We start from the raw sequence: 14,946 nt of genomic DNA on the forward strand, positions 1-14,946 counted from the left end.
GGGCTCAGGGGCTGAGACACTCAGCTTGTCGATCAGAAAGTTCGGCGGTTCGAATCCCTAGCACCACGTAACAGAGTGAGCTCCCGTTACTCATCCCAGCTTCTGCCAACCTAGCAGTTCAAAAGCAGGTAAAAAGACAAGTAGAAAATTAGGAACCGCCTTTGGTGGGAAGGGAACAGCGTTCGGTGCACCTTGGGGCTTTGAGTCATGCCGGCCACATGACCACGAAGACGTCTTCGGACAGCGCTGGCTAATATTTGTAATGGAGATGAGCACTGCCCCCTAGAGTCAGGGAGGACTAGCACATATGTGCGAGGGGAACCTTTACATTTACCTAGTGCAAGATCAGAAGATGCGATCAGAAGACCTGTCCCCAGTGGTTCAGTCAAACCTGTGCTTGCGACCTGCGGATGGCCCCACCCACCTGCCCAGACGCAACCCCATCCTATATCGCTTTGTATTTGATTTGTGTTTATTGATGCTGCATGCATGTATGGATGGCGCGGGGGAATGAATTGCCATGTGTTTTTTTTTGCGCACGCTCACATTTCCAGTGCTTGGTGGTTGTTCCATTATGTGACCCCCACCTCTGCCTGGCCTATAGAATCACCAAGCGTCGGACATGACTGAATGGATATTATCACCCTATCATCATCTTTTAAACCTCTCACTTAACGGTCACCAGAATGAACCTCTTGAGTGAAAAACACTGAAATTTCCTCAAAGTTTTGTAAGTCGTTTCTGGAAAGCTGTGGAGGAGCTGAAATCACAAACAGAAATGAGAAATGATGTTGCCACTGGTATACATCCGTTCTTTACTGTTCTTTTATCAAGAGAGAGAGAGAGAGAGAGATAGTACTTGGCTGGACTTTAATAAATAAGGACCACTTATAATATATAAACCATAGAAACCTTTATATGCTACATGCATATCATATAATTTAGTCATAATAACTTATATGGCAGAGAGAGAGAGAAAACGAACCTATGTTCGCCCAATTTTCCTGGACAAGGCGCACACACAAGAAGTGTCTATTCTGATCCATCGCCAGGCCACGAGTTTACTGTTTTCTGAAGTCAATGCGCGTACAAATGTTTGTGAGGTTTTGCACTGGGAATTCCAGTGCTTGTCGTCAATCCCACGACAGCCGCTTTTGGCAGGCTTGGCTTGCTTGCACCTCGTTTCGTAAAAATATTGTTTGACCGGAGAGGGGCCCATTCGGATTTCACCCAGGACAGTCACCTGGTGCCCTCGGATGTCCACCGCTGATGTTTTGTCCGTGACCCATCGGCTCTCGCTGTCGCACACCGAATATTCCCCGCGGTGGGTTTTCCCTTCAGAATACCTCTTCCGGCGCGACGTTCGGTTCACCACCATGGGCTCCTCCATCAGGTACAAGGGAGGGGGCTCCAGGGGGGTATTTTCACTCAGGAGTACCCGGGGAGAACTGAAGCGTCTCTGCTGCCTCAGTAATTCTGCATCCAACGAAATGACGGGCTGGAAACCCAAACGGATATCTTGGTTTGTAGTCAACTCTGGATCAACCTCGGTTTTCTTCACCACTGTGGTTGGCACGCCGTCCTTCGTTCTGGCCGTCTGCTTGGGGATCTTGTCCTTCCAAATGCCAGCTTGAACCAACGTTTTAAGGAAAGAATTCATGGAATCTTCTGATAAACTCCCTTGGTCCATGCTGGTCGATTGGATGCCACAGAGAAAAGCCAGAAAGGTCACGGAAAACAAGATGGACATCACCTTGTTCACCGGTAAGGTCTGAAAAAGAATGGAGAGGCAACTTAGTCACATGAGCTGACACCCCGAATCCACCCAGTCTCTCTAAACATTTTAAAAATGTTATTTCTCAGACGAACCACAAAGCACACAGGAAGGCACCCATCTAATCCAGTGGTGAGATTCAAATGTTCTGTGGGTGTGGCTTGGTGGGCGTAGTGTGGCTTGGTGGGTGTGGCTTGGTGGGCATGGCAGGGGAAGGATACTGCAAGATCTCCATTCCCACCCCACTCTGGGGCCAGCCAGAGGTGGCATTTTCCGGTTCTCTACTCAAAATTTCTGCTGCCGGTTCTCCGAACTGCTCAAAATTTCCGCTACCAGTTCTCCAGGACCTGTCGGAACCTGCTAGATTCCACCCCTGATCTAGTCCTATGAAGCTGTTTAACTCTTGTCACAGAGGAGCGACTTCCTGTCGGAGGTCACCCAACATTCAAACCTGATATGATCCCTTTATCCTGTCACTGTTGTCCGTGCTATCTGTTCATGAGCCTCGGGGGCACAGCGGTTAGAGTGCAGTACTGCAGGCTAATTCTGCTGACTGCCAGATGCCTGCAATTTGGCAGTTGGAATCCCACCAGGCTCAAGGTTGACTCAGCCTTCCATCCTTCCGAGGTTGGTAAAATGAGGAGCCAGATTGTAGGGGGCAATAGGCTGACTCCGTAAACCGCTTAAAGAAGGCTGCAAAGCACTCTGAAGTGGGATATAAGTCTAAATGCTAGTGCTATTTAATGACATTCCCTATTTAATGACAGTATAAGTGCTAGTGTTATTTAACGACACCCTTACATTCCATCCCGCAGGTCATTTAAAAATTTAGAATAGCATTGAACCATAAAGGAAGCTCTTGGGGACTTGTCAATACTATCCTCCAGGATATTGATACCCTCTGACTGGGTTGTTTTAACTAGCTGCCAATTTACCAAATGATAGTAGCTTTTGGACCACAGTTACCCATCTTTTTCACAACAATGTCATGATTTCATTAGGTGTCATCATGTCAACTCTTAAAGTAAAAAGGTTTCTCCTGTCCAGTTGTATCCAACTCTGGGGGACAGTGCCCATTTCTGTGTCTTAGCCAAGGGAGCCAGCATTGTCTAAAGATATTTCCGTAGTGATGTGCCTAGTATGACACTAGGCCAAAGTGCACAGAACGCTGCTACCATCCCATCAAAGTGGTACCTAGTTATCTACTTGCGTTTACATGCTTTTGAACTGCTAGTTTGGGCAGGAGCTGGAGCAAGGAACGGGAGGTCACACCATCGTATGACACTTGGATCTTGAACCCGGGCTCAGTGTCTTTAACCGCTGAGTCATGACGCTCCCTTGATTTCATTAGGTGTTGTCATGTCAGTGTCAACTCTTAGCAAGCCCAACTATCAGAATGGATCCTGTAAAACATCTGATTGAGATCGAGCTACTATGACTGGCTGGGGAATTCTGGGAGTTGAAGTCCACAAGTGTCTTAAAGTTGCCAAGTTTGGAGATCCCCGCTTTAGATTATCCGTGTTTGATTTCTCAAACCTTACAATCTGGAAGGGAGCTCGGTGGAGAGAAATTGGGAAGCAATCATGTGCGAATGGATGGGGAACTCAAACCTTACAAGGTTTGAGGGAAGGGAGCTCAGTGGTGGGAAATTGGGAAGCAGTAATGTGTGAATGGATGGGGAACTTAAACCTTACAATCTGGAAAGGAGGTCAGTGGAGGGAAATTGGGAAGCAATAATGTGTGAATGGATGGGGAAACTCAACACTTCAATCTGGAAGGTGGAGGGAAATTGAGAAGCAATAATGGGGAAACTCAACACTTCCAATCTGGAAGGGAGCTCAGTGGAGGGAAATTGGGAAGCAGTAATGTGTGAATGGATGGGGAAACTCAACACTTCAATCTGGAAGGTGGAGGGAAATTGAGAAGCAATAATGGGGAAACTCAACACTTCCAATCTGGAAGGGAGCTCAGTGGAGGGAAATTGAGAAGCAATAGTGTGTGAATGGATTGGAAAACTGCAACTGACACTAGATGCCACAAGGCACACATGGCCACAACTGAAAACCACAGCCCCCAAGATCTTCCTTGACGTTCTCTGTGCTGTTTAGGAATGCTCTGTGCATGACTTGGTCTCATTAGCCTGCAGCTCCTTGCACCCGAACCCAATCCCACCAATGAAGGCAGGAAACCACAATGGGAAACCATATAACTGAATTGTACCATTTAAAGATGCAATTATATATACACACTTCTATGATTAGCAATAGATCAAACATAGGCAGAAAATAAACCGCAATCCTCAATCTGGTAGAACAGCCGAAACAGACTAGTTGTAGGACTTTTACAAAAATATTTCAACTTTTGGCGTGATTGTCAAATGGTCCAGACATACTCATGTGGACAGCACATTCTAGGTCAGTGTTAATGAACCTTTTCAGCACTGAGTGCCCAAACTCAAACACATGTCCCTGCACATGTATGTGTGCATGTGTGCGCGCTGGAGTGCCAAAACCCCAAAGACTAGCTGGTCAGTGGGCGCATGCCTGTTTCTTGGGCCGTTTTCCCCCCTCCCTGTGCCTCCGCATGGCCCTTGCACTTACCTCACATCCAAAATGGGTCGCATGGAGACTCTTGGGAGGGGTGGGGAGGGGTGGGCGAGGCCAGCCTGAGGTGGGATTTGGAGGCTCTCTGAACCAGCCATAATGTTAGCTACAGATTCTCCCCAAGGTTCTCATTTCAACTCTGAGCTACAAATATTCTCCTTTATTGGTACAAGAGACGTGGAATGGTTTTAGGCAAGATTGCCAACATCTCGTTTTTTCAGAATCTTGGTCGGAATGAATGAGTCTCCCCACCCACCCACGCAGAGCATATACATCGCACAATTCAACATTAGCTAGATTTGGAAGAGAAAATCCAGCTCTCCACAATGCCACCGTGACACAAGAATAAGTCCAATTCTATCGCTCTGCAGATTGCCTTTTATGGTAAAAAAAAGAAAAAAAACCAATACATTTTGTCTAGACTTTTTTTTAACAAACAAATGACGCTGTAAGAAAATATACTTTCTTTGTCCTAAAATATTTTATTGTTCTATAAGAATTGAAATGTGTCAAGGGGGCGGGGGGAATGCCAGGGGGATTTAACAGCATGTCTCTACATTTAAAGTAGTATGGCAAGTCATCAAATTAGTGTAACTTGTTTGTAAATAGCAACCCAGCTTTCACAAAGTGGCTAAATATAGGACTGCCTAATGACTGGAATTAGTTGTGTAACCAAAACAATTCTAGCTGTTGACCTCTGCTGAACAGTTTTGCTGTTAGGATTCTTTCAGAAGTCCACACAGTTATCAAATCCAGCATTATGCAGACCAGTAAATTTGAGCATAGTTTTCGGTTATTTCATGCTGTCAATTCTCAACTCAACTTGAATATTCATTCAACTCCAAGCCAGGGAAAATAAATGTTCCTTCCTTATGAAGGACTCCTAGCATCAAGACTGTGTGGCTTGTCCTGAAGATGTAGGAATTTCTCTTTTTTTTTCCCACGGGAAAAAGTTCAGCTCCTCATTCCCCCATCGGCTGTCTAACTAGTAGGAACATTCCTGCCACATCACCCAATTTCTGGATTGTGTTCCCCGTTTACAATCCCTTTGCCCTCTACAAGTAGCTAAGTGTGTGGTAGAATTCTGAGGATCTGGTGCAGTGGTAAAATTCAATTTTTTTTACTACTGGTTCTGTGGGCGTGGCTCAGTGGGCATGGGATGGCTTGGTGTCAGGGGAAGGATGCTGCAAAATCTCCATTCCTACTCCACTCTGGAGCCAGACGGAGGTGGCATTTGCCAGTTCTCCAAACTACTCAAAATTTCAGCTACCGGTTCTCCAAACTTCTCAAAATTTCTGCTACCAATTCTTCGAACTACTCAAAATTTCTGCTACCGGTTCTCCAAACTACTCAAAATTCCCACTACCAGTTCTCCAGAACCTGTCAGAACCTGCTGGATTTCACCCCTGATGCGGTGGCAGGACAAGGTGCCAGGCACAGAAGTCCTCTCCAGAGCAGGCCTGGCATCAGTTCACACCCTGCTGATGGAAGCCCACACACGCTGGGCAGGCCATATTGCAAGGATGCCAGAACATCGCATCCCTAAACAGCTCCTCTATGGTGAGCTGTCCCAAGGAAAGCGATCGCACGGGGGACAAAGGAAGCGATACAAAGACACATTGAAAGCCTCCTTCAAGTCCCTGGAGATCGACACCACCTCCTGGGAAACCCTGGCACAAGATCATTCAACAGGACGCATGCTGATCCACCAAGGCCGGCAGACATCTGAGGACAGAAGAACAACTGTAGTACAAGAGAAGCTGGCACATCGCCAAGCCAGAGGGGCAAATGCTGCAAAAATGGTGCCCACACATGTCTGCCCGACGTGGGGCAGAACATTTCGTGCCCATATAGGCCTTGCCAGCCACCTGCGGACACATCGTGGACATCCCACAACCTGTTAGATGTCAAGGTCCTCTTCGAACACGATGGAGACAAACATCAAGTGTGTGGTGAAGACCGTGGCCTAGTACCAGAAGTTACTTTTGACACTTTCTTTTAAATGAGATAATTAGCATTTCAGACGGCTTCAGATGCTAAGCCTTCATGACCACAGCATTTTCCACAGATGGAAGAGTTGTCCTGATGAGAACCAGGACATTTTGAAGATCACGGATTTGTGGAAAACTTAACGTGTTCTTTCTTCTGCTCCAACTGCTTGCTTGCTTGCGAAACTCCTGGCCCATTAGGTACGCTGCATTTGTTTTTATTTTAGGCATATATTCCCTTCTAAACTTTTATTTTGGATATATATCCTCTTCTAAACTCATCACCACATTAGCCAGAGGAGAGAAATTTGTTCTCTCTTTGTTCTTCGTTTTTATCCCCAGATGGATGCAGCGTAGTGAGTGGCGAGGTGGCCTAGAGGGGGAGCTCTCACCTCACAATCAGGAAGGCTGTGAGTTCGATCCTAGGTAGAGGCAGATATTTCTCTCTCTGGGCACAATGAGAATATATCCGCATTGGCGATAGGAAGGGCATCCAGCTATTTAAACACTCAGCTTCATTCAGTTGCCCAGACTTAAAATTAGATTTCACCGCTGTCTCAAACAGGGATCGCATCCTGCCCCATACATCCCTACGACCAATCCGCTCGCACAGAGAGGGACTTCTCCGGGTGCCGTCCACTAAACAGTGTCAGAGGGCGACACCCAGGAGTAGGGCCTTCTCTGTGATGGGCCCAGCCCTGTGGAATGACCTCCCCCTCGACATTAGGATTACCTCCGATCTCCGCTCCTTCCGTGTAAAGCTCAAGACCCACCTTTTTCAATTATCTGGCCTGGCTCAACCATAGTTCCATTCTATTCCTCCTGACAGTCTTTTTAAATTCGTAATTTTAAACTGGGGTATTTTAATTGCTAATTTTATTATTATTATTGTATGTATTTAATGATTGTTACCTCCTTCGTGTATGTGTATGTGTACATGTATGTATGTATGTATGTATGTATATATATATATATATATGTGTGTGTGTGTGTGTGTGTGTGTGTGTGTGTGTGTGTGTGTGTGTGTGTGTGCTTTTATTGTACGCCGCCCCGAGTCCCTTGTGGAGAGGGAGCAGCTAACAAATTAAATAAATTGAAATTGAATTGAAACGCCATCTTCAGCTAGCTTCTAGAATCAGTTCTGATCATCCCTTTTCCTGTTGGATTCTCCTCATTTACTCCTCAGATCTCCTGAGCTCCTAGTGCTGCCTCTCTTCCTCCAACTCCTGGCTCTGTTTTTCTCCCCTCCTCCCAAGCAGGATGGCTCCTCACCTCCTTCTACAAACTTCCAGAACTTTGATCTGCTCTCCACAGCACCGCCTCGTAAGGATGATAGAAGGTTCCTGATCCTGGCTTCGCCTTTTAAATTAAAGAAGAAAAGAAAAGAAAAAAAGGAACAGCGTCACCTGGACTGAAATCTTGGTTTGAGGAGGGTCTGATTTCCAGGGATGGAAAAAAGGAAACTGTGAAGTTGCTGCACTACCTACAGATAGTCCTCGAGTTATAACCAGTGGAGGGTTCCAGGCGCTATGGCCCGGTACGGCCGTACCGGTAGTAGTCAGCAGCTTCCATCGTACTGGTACAGTGGCTCATTTGGCCCCCCGCCCACCCGCGTGACCTCCGACGAGCAGCTGGGTGTTGCAGGGGCGGTGGAGTGCGCATGCGTGCATAGCATATGTCAGGAGCATGCACAGCGCATGTCCGGTGTGTGCACAAATGGACCATGAGCCGCATATTGGTAGTAAAGGTAAGAGCAACCCACCACTGGTTACAACCATTCATTGAGCTACAATTAAAGTTACAACAGCACTGAAAAAAGTGACTTATGGATTGTTTTCCACACTTCTGACCATGGCAGCATCTGATCAAAATTCAGATGCCTAGGAACTGACTCATATTTATATTTTTGGCAGAGTGCACACAGCTTTACTAAGTGAGACAACCCAGAAACGATAACAGCAAAACAGGGGAAGTGTAATAAATAGTGGTTTTCCCTACAAAAGAATATATACTATACATACACGTACTATAGGCAGAAGGCAAACAATCAACACATCCCAGCAGGGAAGAACACATGACAAGAGAGAGATGCCCTAACAGGGCCTCTTCTTCTTATACAAGCTCTTAAAGGGGTAACAGCCAAAAACCTTGCTGACTCATTCTCATCATTATATCAGTGCATCATTGCATCATCATAGCAGCTGGTCAGCTCTTAAATCACTACTCTGAGAATTTGGAGCCTATGAGCTAATCAATAAACTAAACTAACTGACTTGTGTTTATGACGGTTGCTGTTTTCTCCGGTCACTAAATGAACTGTCGCAAGCTGAGAGCTACTTGCAATAACAGAGCAGAGCAAATCATGTAAGGATAGATATGCATGTAATATTTTACTTCAAAAAAGTTGCATTTCCTTCAATTGCCCTCAAATTCCAGACAAAACATCCTAACTGTACAGGGTCCTTCATAAGAAGCTGTGAGCACTACAAACTCACTCTGCATATAAGTGCCTTTTATTCTAATCTGAGAAACAATGCGAAGTTTCACAAAAGTCTTCAGATATCTTTTTCAAAAATATCCCCCCCTTATTTACAAGTTGAATTAATTTTTCCAATAATGCTAAGCCCCAGCAGCTCCTGTGACAACGAAAAGCTTTCTGAATTCGGTGAGAGTCAAGTTAGCCCAGGGGGCGGCAACTTTAAACACTCAGAGACCCACAAAGGTCCTAACTGGAAATCCCATTCCCCAACCATAGAGTCTCCTCCTAGCACGGCATCCTTTTTCCTCTTCCTGTCCTAACTGAAAGCCCTATCAAGTGTGGAGTTGACCGGAAAACCTGCCCCTTGCCATAGAGTTTCCTCCCGGCGCACCGTGCTTCCCCCACACTCCCCCACCGGAAGTTCCTCACAAAATTGTGGCGCCAACCGATGACAGGGAGCCGCATCAGAGGGATGAAAGAGCAACCTGTGGCTCCAGAGGCGCAGATTGCCGACCCCTGACTAAGCCTAATCTAATTCAGTCCTGAATTAGGAGGGTCGGTCTAATGATCACAGAGGAAAAATAAAGTTAAAAATGCCCCAGAAATTGAAAGAAGGAACAATGAAAATATCAGAAATACCTTTTGCCTACTAATTTAATCGTTTTCAAAAAATGTAGGGGTGGGGTGGGGAAAGTCCCTTCCCTTATTTCAAAATCTACCATTTGGATGAAATTCCATTTGTTGATCGCCACTGAAGAATTTGACACTTTGGAAGAGAAGATTGGTCTTGAATTACTTGTATAAGGATTATTTTCTCTATACTATTCATGTTGTCTTGTATTTTTTGTTATGGGTTGCACCAGTAGAGGCTAAACCAATTTTGTTGTATACATGATGCACAATGACAATAAAGGCTATTATTATTGTTATTGTTGTAGTTGTTGATACCCATTTTTTTTGTTTCATAGTGTTAGAAAGTCTGAGGGATGCGGTGGCTCAGTGGCTAAGACACTCAGCTTATTGATCAGAAAGGTCGGCAGTTCGGCAGTTCGAATCCCTAGCGCCGCGTAACAGAGTGAGCTCCCGTTACTTGTCCCAGCTTCTGCCAACCGAGCTGTTCGAAAGCACATAAAAAATGCAAGTAGAAAAATAGGAACCACCTTTGGTGGGAAGGGAACAGCAATCCGTGCTCCTTCGGTATTTAGTCATGCCGGCCACATGACCACGGAGACGTCTTCGGACAGCGCTGGCTCTTCGGCTCTGAAACAGGGATGAACACTGCCCCCTAGAGTCAGGAACAACTAGCACACTAATGGAACCTTTACCTTATTAGAAAGCCTTCTTTGGGCCACCAGGATAAAAGTATTACTCAGCACAGACATCCAAATTCAAGTAAGCTTGAACAAGGTTCTCCAACTTGTAGGCTCCCTCCTTTCTGCAATCCATGTTCTGTTGTCTTGTTGTTAAGAAGTTTTTTTTTCTGATATGCAATCAGAATCTATTTTTGTGTGACTTTGATCCACAATTCCGTGTCCACGTTGAAATAAGGGTGGGGGGGAGAGACGTCTTCATTTTCTTCCACATGTTTATTTTTATTTTTCCAGGAATTGGAAGCACTTCTTCCATCAGTCATCTTTTCCCCCAAGGCTCACCCAGCCCTTATTATCTTGTTCATTTTGGTCACTTTTTCCAAATCTCTTCCAGGTTGCCTGTTCCCTGGACAGTCACAGTGTCCAGAACCGAGCACAGCATGCCATTGACCGCTTAAGCAATACCAAATAAAATAAATTAGAAATTTCTGCCTTTTGGGGGGGGGGGGTAGCCACATTCCAGTCCAGTTTTGCAACAAACCGATGCTTTTTCACAAGTATTATTACCAAGCGATGCCTGTCCATTTGTTTTCCGTTTCCAAAGTAAAGAACACCACATTTCTCTATTAAACGTTATTCTTGTTCTTGTCAGCCCATTTCTAGAAACCATTAAGATAATTTTATTTCTATTATCCAGGACATTGAGCTCACCCGTCCAATTTTGTGTCTTCTCCAGCTGAATTCGCATTCCTTCCATTTCTTTCTTCGGTCATAAATAAAACTTTTGGAGAGACAACTCCATTAAAGCCAGCGTCTTTTGGCATGGATGACTGGGGGAAGAGAAATGGCTCTCATTGTTAACCACTATGAAACTGTGTTTATTATTGAAGAAATGGTCCTTCGAACTTGGGTTTTGCTCGTCGTAGGATCCACACAGATCCAACTGGTATTCAGCCAGTTTGGACTGGTTCGGGCGAACCGATAGCCCATCGGTCTCACCCCGGCGCTATGCCATAATATTTAGCCACCTTTTTTTAAGCCAGACGCATATGTGGGAGGTGCGTGCAAGATCAAACGCATGTGTGGAAGGCCTGGCACATGTGCAAAAGATGCGCACGCAAAGCAGTGGTAAAAATAAGTGAAACCCACTGCTGGATCCACCGAGTCCAATTCCTATTGACATATGTGAACTTTAAGAGCAGAGGAGGAAATCTTCGGTTTAACGTCCTGAATTTTCCATTTCCATCCACAATGCGAACAAAAACAAAAACAGCAACACATGTAAGGCATTTCCTTCCCGCAGAACTGTCCAAGGGAAGCAGCAAGGAGATGTGCTTCGTTTCAGAGTGAGGGGATAAAAGGAAACTAAGAGCAATGGCATGGAAAGATTATCTGGATTATCCTAGAACGATTAGGAAAAAATAATAATCCTGAGGGCGAGAACAATCAACCCACTGGGACGGCTTGTCTCCAGAAGTTATGGGCGCTCCATCGTTGGAGGCTTTCAAAAAGAGACTGGACTGCCACTTGTCTGATATGGTATAGGCCAGTGATGGCTAGCCTTTTTTTGGCTACTGTGCCAAAAGCGGGGGGAAGCAAGCAGAGGGGTCGTACTATGCGCCCCCCCCCCCCACGCACATGCGTGCGTGATCAGCGCCCCGCTGCTTTTGCTGCAGTTTTTTCCGCCTTCCTCGAAAGCCTCCTAGAAAACAGCCCTCCTGGAGGCTCTCCGGAGGCTTCAGAGCTTCCTTGAAGCCTCCGGAGGGCGAAAAACGGACCTAATGGGAACCTGGAAGTTCGGAAATAGTGACTTCCGGTTTGTCCATTGGGCCGTTTTTTTGCTCCTCCAGAGTCTTCAGGAGGCTTCCCTGAAGGCTCTGGAGGGTGAAAAACGGCCTCAAAAGAAGTCCGAAGTCAGCTGGCGTGCTGGAGTTGACAGGGCAATACTTCATGTGCCCTAACAAATGACTCTGCGTGCCACCTGTGGCATGCGTGACATAGGTTTGCCATCACGGGTATAGGCTCTCCTGATCAAGTAGGGCAGGGGTGTCAAACTTGATTTCCTTTAGGCCACATCAGGGTTGTGTTTGACCTCGGGGGTTAGGCATGGCTGGGGCAGGTGTAGCCAGGGTGGGCATGGCCAGCTGGACATCCCTCATGTCAGGGGTACTTGTGGTGGCCAAGTGCTAAGGCCCTTCCTCACTTTCATTATAATTTCCTTCCTTCCTTCCTTCCTCCCTTCCTTCCTCCCTTCCTTCCTTCCTCCCTCCCTCCCTCCCTCCCTCCCTTCTCCCTTCTCTTCCCTTCCTCTCCTCCTTCTGCCTTGCCTTCCTTTCCTTTTCCTTTCCTTCTTGTGTTCCCCAAAGATGTTAGGAGGAAATACTTCCTTCTGCTCGGTTGCCAAGAAAGTAACTGTTAGGTGACTGCAGACTATGGGAGACTTTGGAGGCAGCTCATCCATCCAAATGTTAACTAGTCAGGACAAACAGATGCATCCTTTTCTGCCCATGGAGCTTTCAAGAAGAGGCTGTTGCCAGAGTTAGATAACCGCAGGGAGCCACAGTTTCACCCAGCAATTAAACTGTTTTTCAACATCCAAAGGATGACGAACTCTGATTGTTCTCCAAAAGTCAAGGGGTAGGTAAGGGGTATCCCAAAAAAGGTTTACCTGTTCCTTCCAGCTTTGGGGAATGGAAAGATGGAGATTATTCCTTTCCCATGCCTATGAGTAGCATGAGATTCTTTGATTCCTTTCTTGCAACGCAGTCCTAACACTGATGATGTTGCCTAGTTGGGTAATGAAACGTCTACAAGAAAACAAGCAAGCTCAGAGAGCACCAAGGACCCCACAGTCCTCTTCCTCCTCCTCCTCTCTTCTCTCCTCCTCTTCCGCTTCCTCTCTCCTCTTCCTCCTCTCCTCTCTCCTCTTCCTCCTCCTCCTCCATCATTCCATAAACCCTTCTCCCTTCTAGCACTGATGATGTTATCTAGTTTGGCTAATGCAACGTCTGCAAGAAAACAAGCAAGCTCAGAGAGCACCAAGGACCCCTCATTTCAAACCTTAGCAAACTAAATCCTGGGCTCAGTTGTGGTCATAGGATGAAAGACTGACTTGTCTTTGTTCCAGAAAGAACTAAATCGAGTTGCAAAATCCAGATGTTGCCACCACATTAGCCTCAGCCCTCTGTTGTATTGCTCCTAGTTTTTGCTCCTAGGGGGCTGCGGGGAGGCCTACTAGGCCCAAAATAGTTGCACGGGAGGGACGCGTGCACCTGTGTGGGGTGAGCACAGGGGGTCGTGCACGCTTGCGAAAGGGACGTGCAGGAGGGTCACATGCGCATGTGCAGGGGGCGGGAGTGTTGCACGCTCATTGCGTTGTTTTGCATTGCTTTCGGCACCACGACGATGAAAAGTTTAGCCCTCGCGGTGATATAGTCTAGAAAGGCAAAAGCTGAAGGATGATTAAACCAATAAGAATGGAAATCTCCTTGCAAAAACATGTCTGTTTTCAAAACAGTTTGCTCGGCCTGGATTTTTGAATGAAGAACGTTTTATAATTCTGGGGTGTTGCTGGAATAAAACTCCCAGGATGAGTAATTATTCAGCCTTTGAGAATGGAGATTGTGATTTTACTCATGGGGAGAAATGGAAGGAAAAAGCAGATTTATCTAGCACTGATAATAGTTGTACGGCCCATCCAAGACGATTTGGGAAGGAGATAGAGCTGAGTCCAGGTTCTAGACTCCATGAAAACTCTCTGCGGGAGTTTGGATCTGTTTGTCTCTCACTTGGCTGTTGTAGACTTGAAACAAGAGGAAAAACACGTGTGTGCTGCCTTCAGCTCCTGGAGGAAAGATGGGATTTCAATCTAATAAATAAAGGAAGCCTGCAAGTCAGAGGACAGGATGAAAACTCCTTAATTACACAACACATGAACAGACCTAAGCATACTTTCAACTGGGAAGCAGCATTTTAGACCAAGCCATGTTCAAAAAAAGTGAGAGAATTCCTGGAAGGCACCCAGACAAATCAATCATCAACAGGCACACGGAGATAAACAATATCTACATACCACTCAAAAGAGACAATCAACAAGCCTAAAGGGAAGCATAGAGACCACAATACCTCTTCACCACAATCAATAACCAGGTGAGCAAAGGTTGACACCAGGATTGACATTAGATCAACAATCAAGAAGCAAACAATATCCTAATCAAGGAACTACCAACTCAGACAGACAAGCTAACAGTAAAAAAAAACAACCCAATCAAGGAACTACAAAGATAATTTCTACTGACACTGATAAGGCAAACTGCTAGTGCATAGACAGAGAGCAAAGCCCTTTCTTCCAGCACTGCTTAGTTTGATAATGAAACATCTGCATAAAAACTAATCAAGCATCAAGGACCTTGCAAGCTAGAGCAATTGAGGTTTTGGTGACTGACAAACATGTTGGTCCTATGCTCCCAGTGATATGTCCCTATGTTGTTACTGATGAAATTCCTTCGTAGAATAACAGAGTTGGAAGGGACTTTGGAGGTCATCCAGTCCAACCCCCTACTTCAGGGGTGTGAAACTCAAAGGCTGCGGGCCGAATCTGGCCCATAGGGCTGCCTTGGAAACGGCAAAGGACTGACCTGCAGTGCCTCTGCCAGCGAAAATGGAGCTCAGGAGGGCCACCCCTCCCCACCCCCGGCTCAGTTTTTGCTGGCAGAGGGCTAGCGAAACAAACGAAAAACAAAACTAAAGGATCAATGTTTCCCCTTTTGCATTTGAGCCTCTGAGAAGGGAC

General features: G+C 46.0%; 1 protein-coding gene across 6 annotated transcripts in view; it reads right to left on the minus strand.

Annotated features, from left to right (window-relative positions):
• Nucleotides 1–856: 856 nt before the first annotated feature.
• NTF3 (neurotrophin 3) overlaps nt 857–14,946 on the minus strand; it is a 72,862-nt gene continuing 58,772 nt past the window's right edge. For 5 of the 6 annotated variants that reach the window (XM_081957997.1, XM_081957994.1, XM_081957996.1 and 2 more), the window contains one exon: nt 857–1,771. In XM_081957997.1, the coding sequence (XP_081814123.1) occupies nt 986–1,771 (786 nt within the window). In that variant the 3' untranslated portion in view covers nt 857–985. Of the gene's footprint in view, nt 1,772–7,637; nt 7,725–14,946 lie in introns of all 6 variants that reach the window. The other variant, XM_081957998.1, reaches the window with a different exon arrangement.

Source organism: Natrix helvetica (assembly GCF_964273705.1).
Source record: "Natrix helvetica genome assembly, chromosome: 6".
NCBI classification, from domain to species: Eukaryota; Metazoa; Chordata; class Lepidosauria; order Squamata; family Natricidae; genus Natrix; species Natrix helvetica.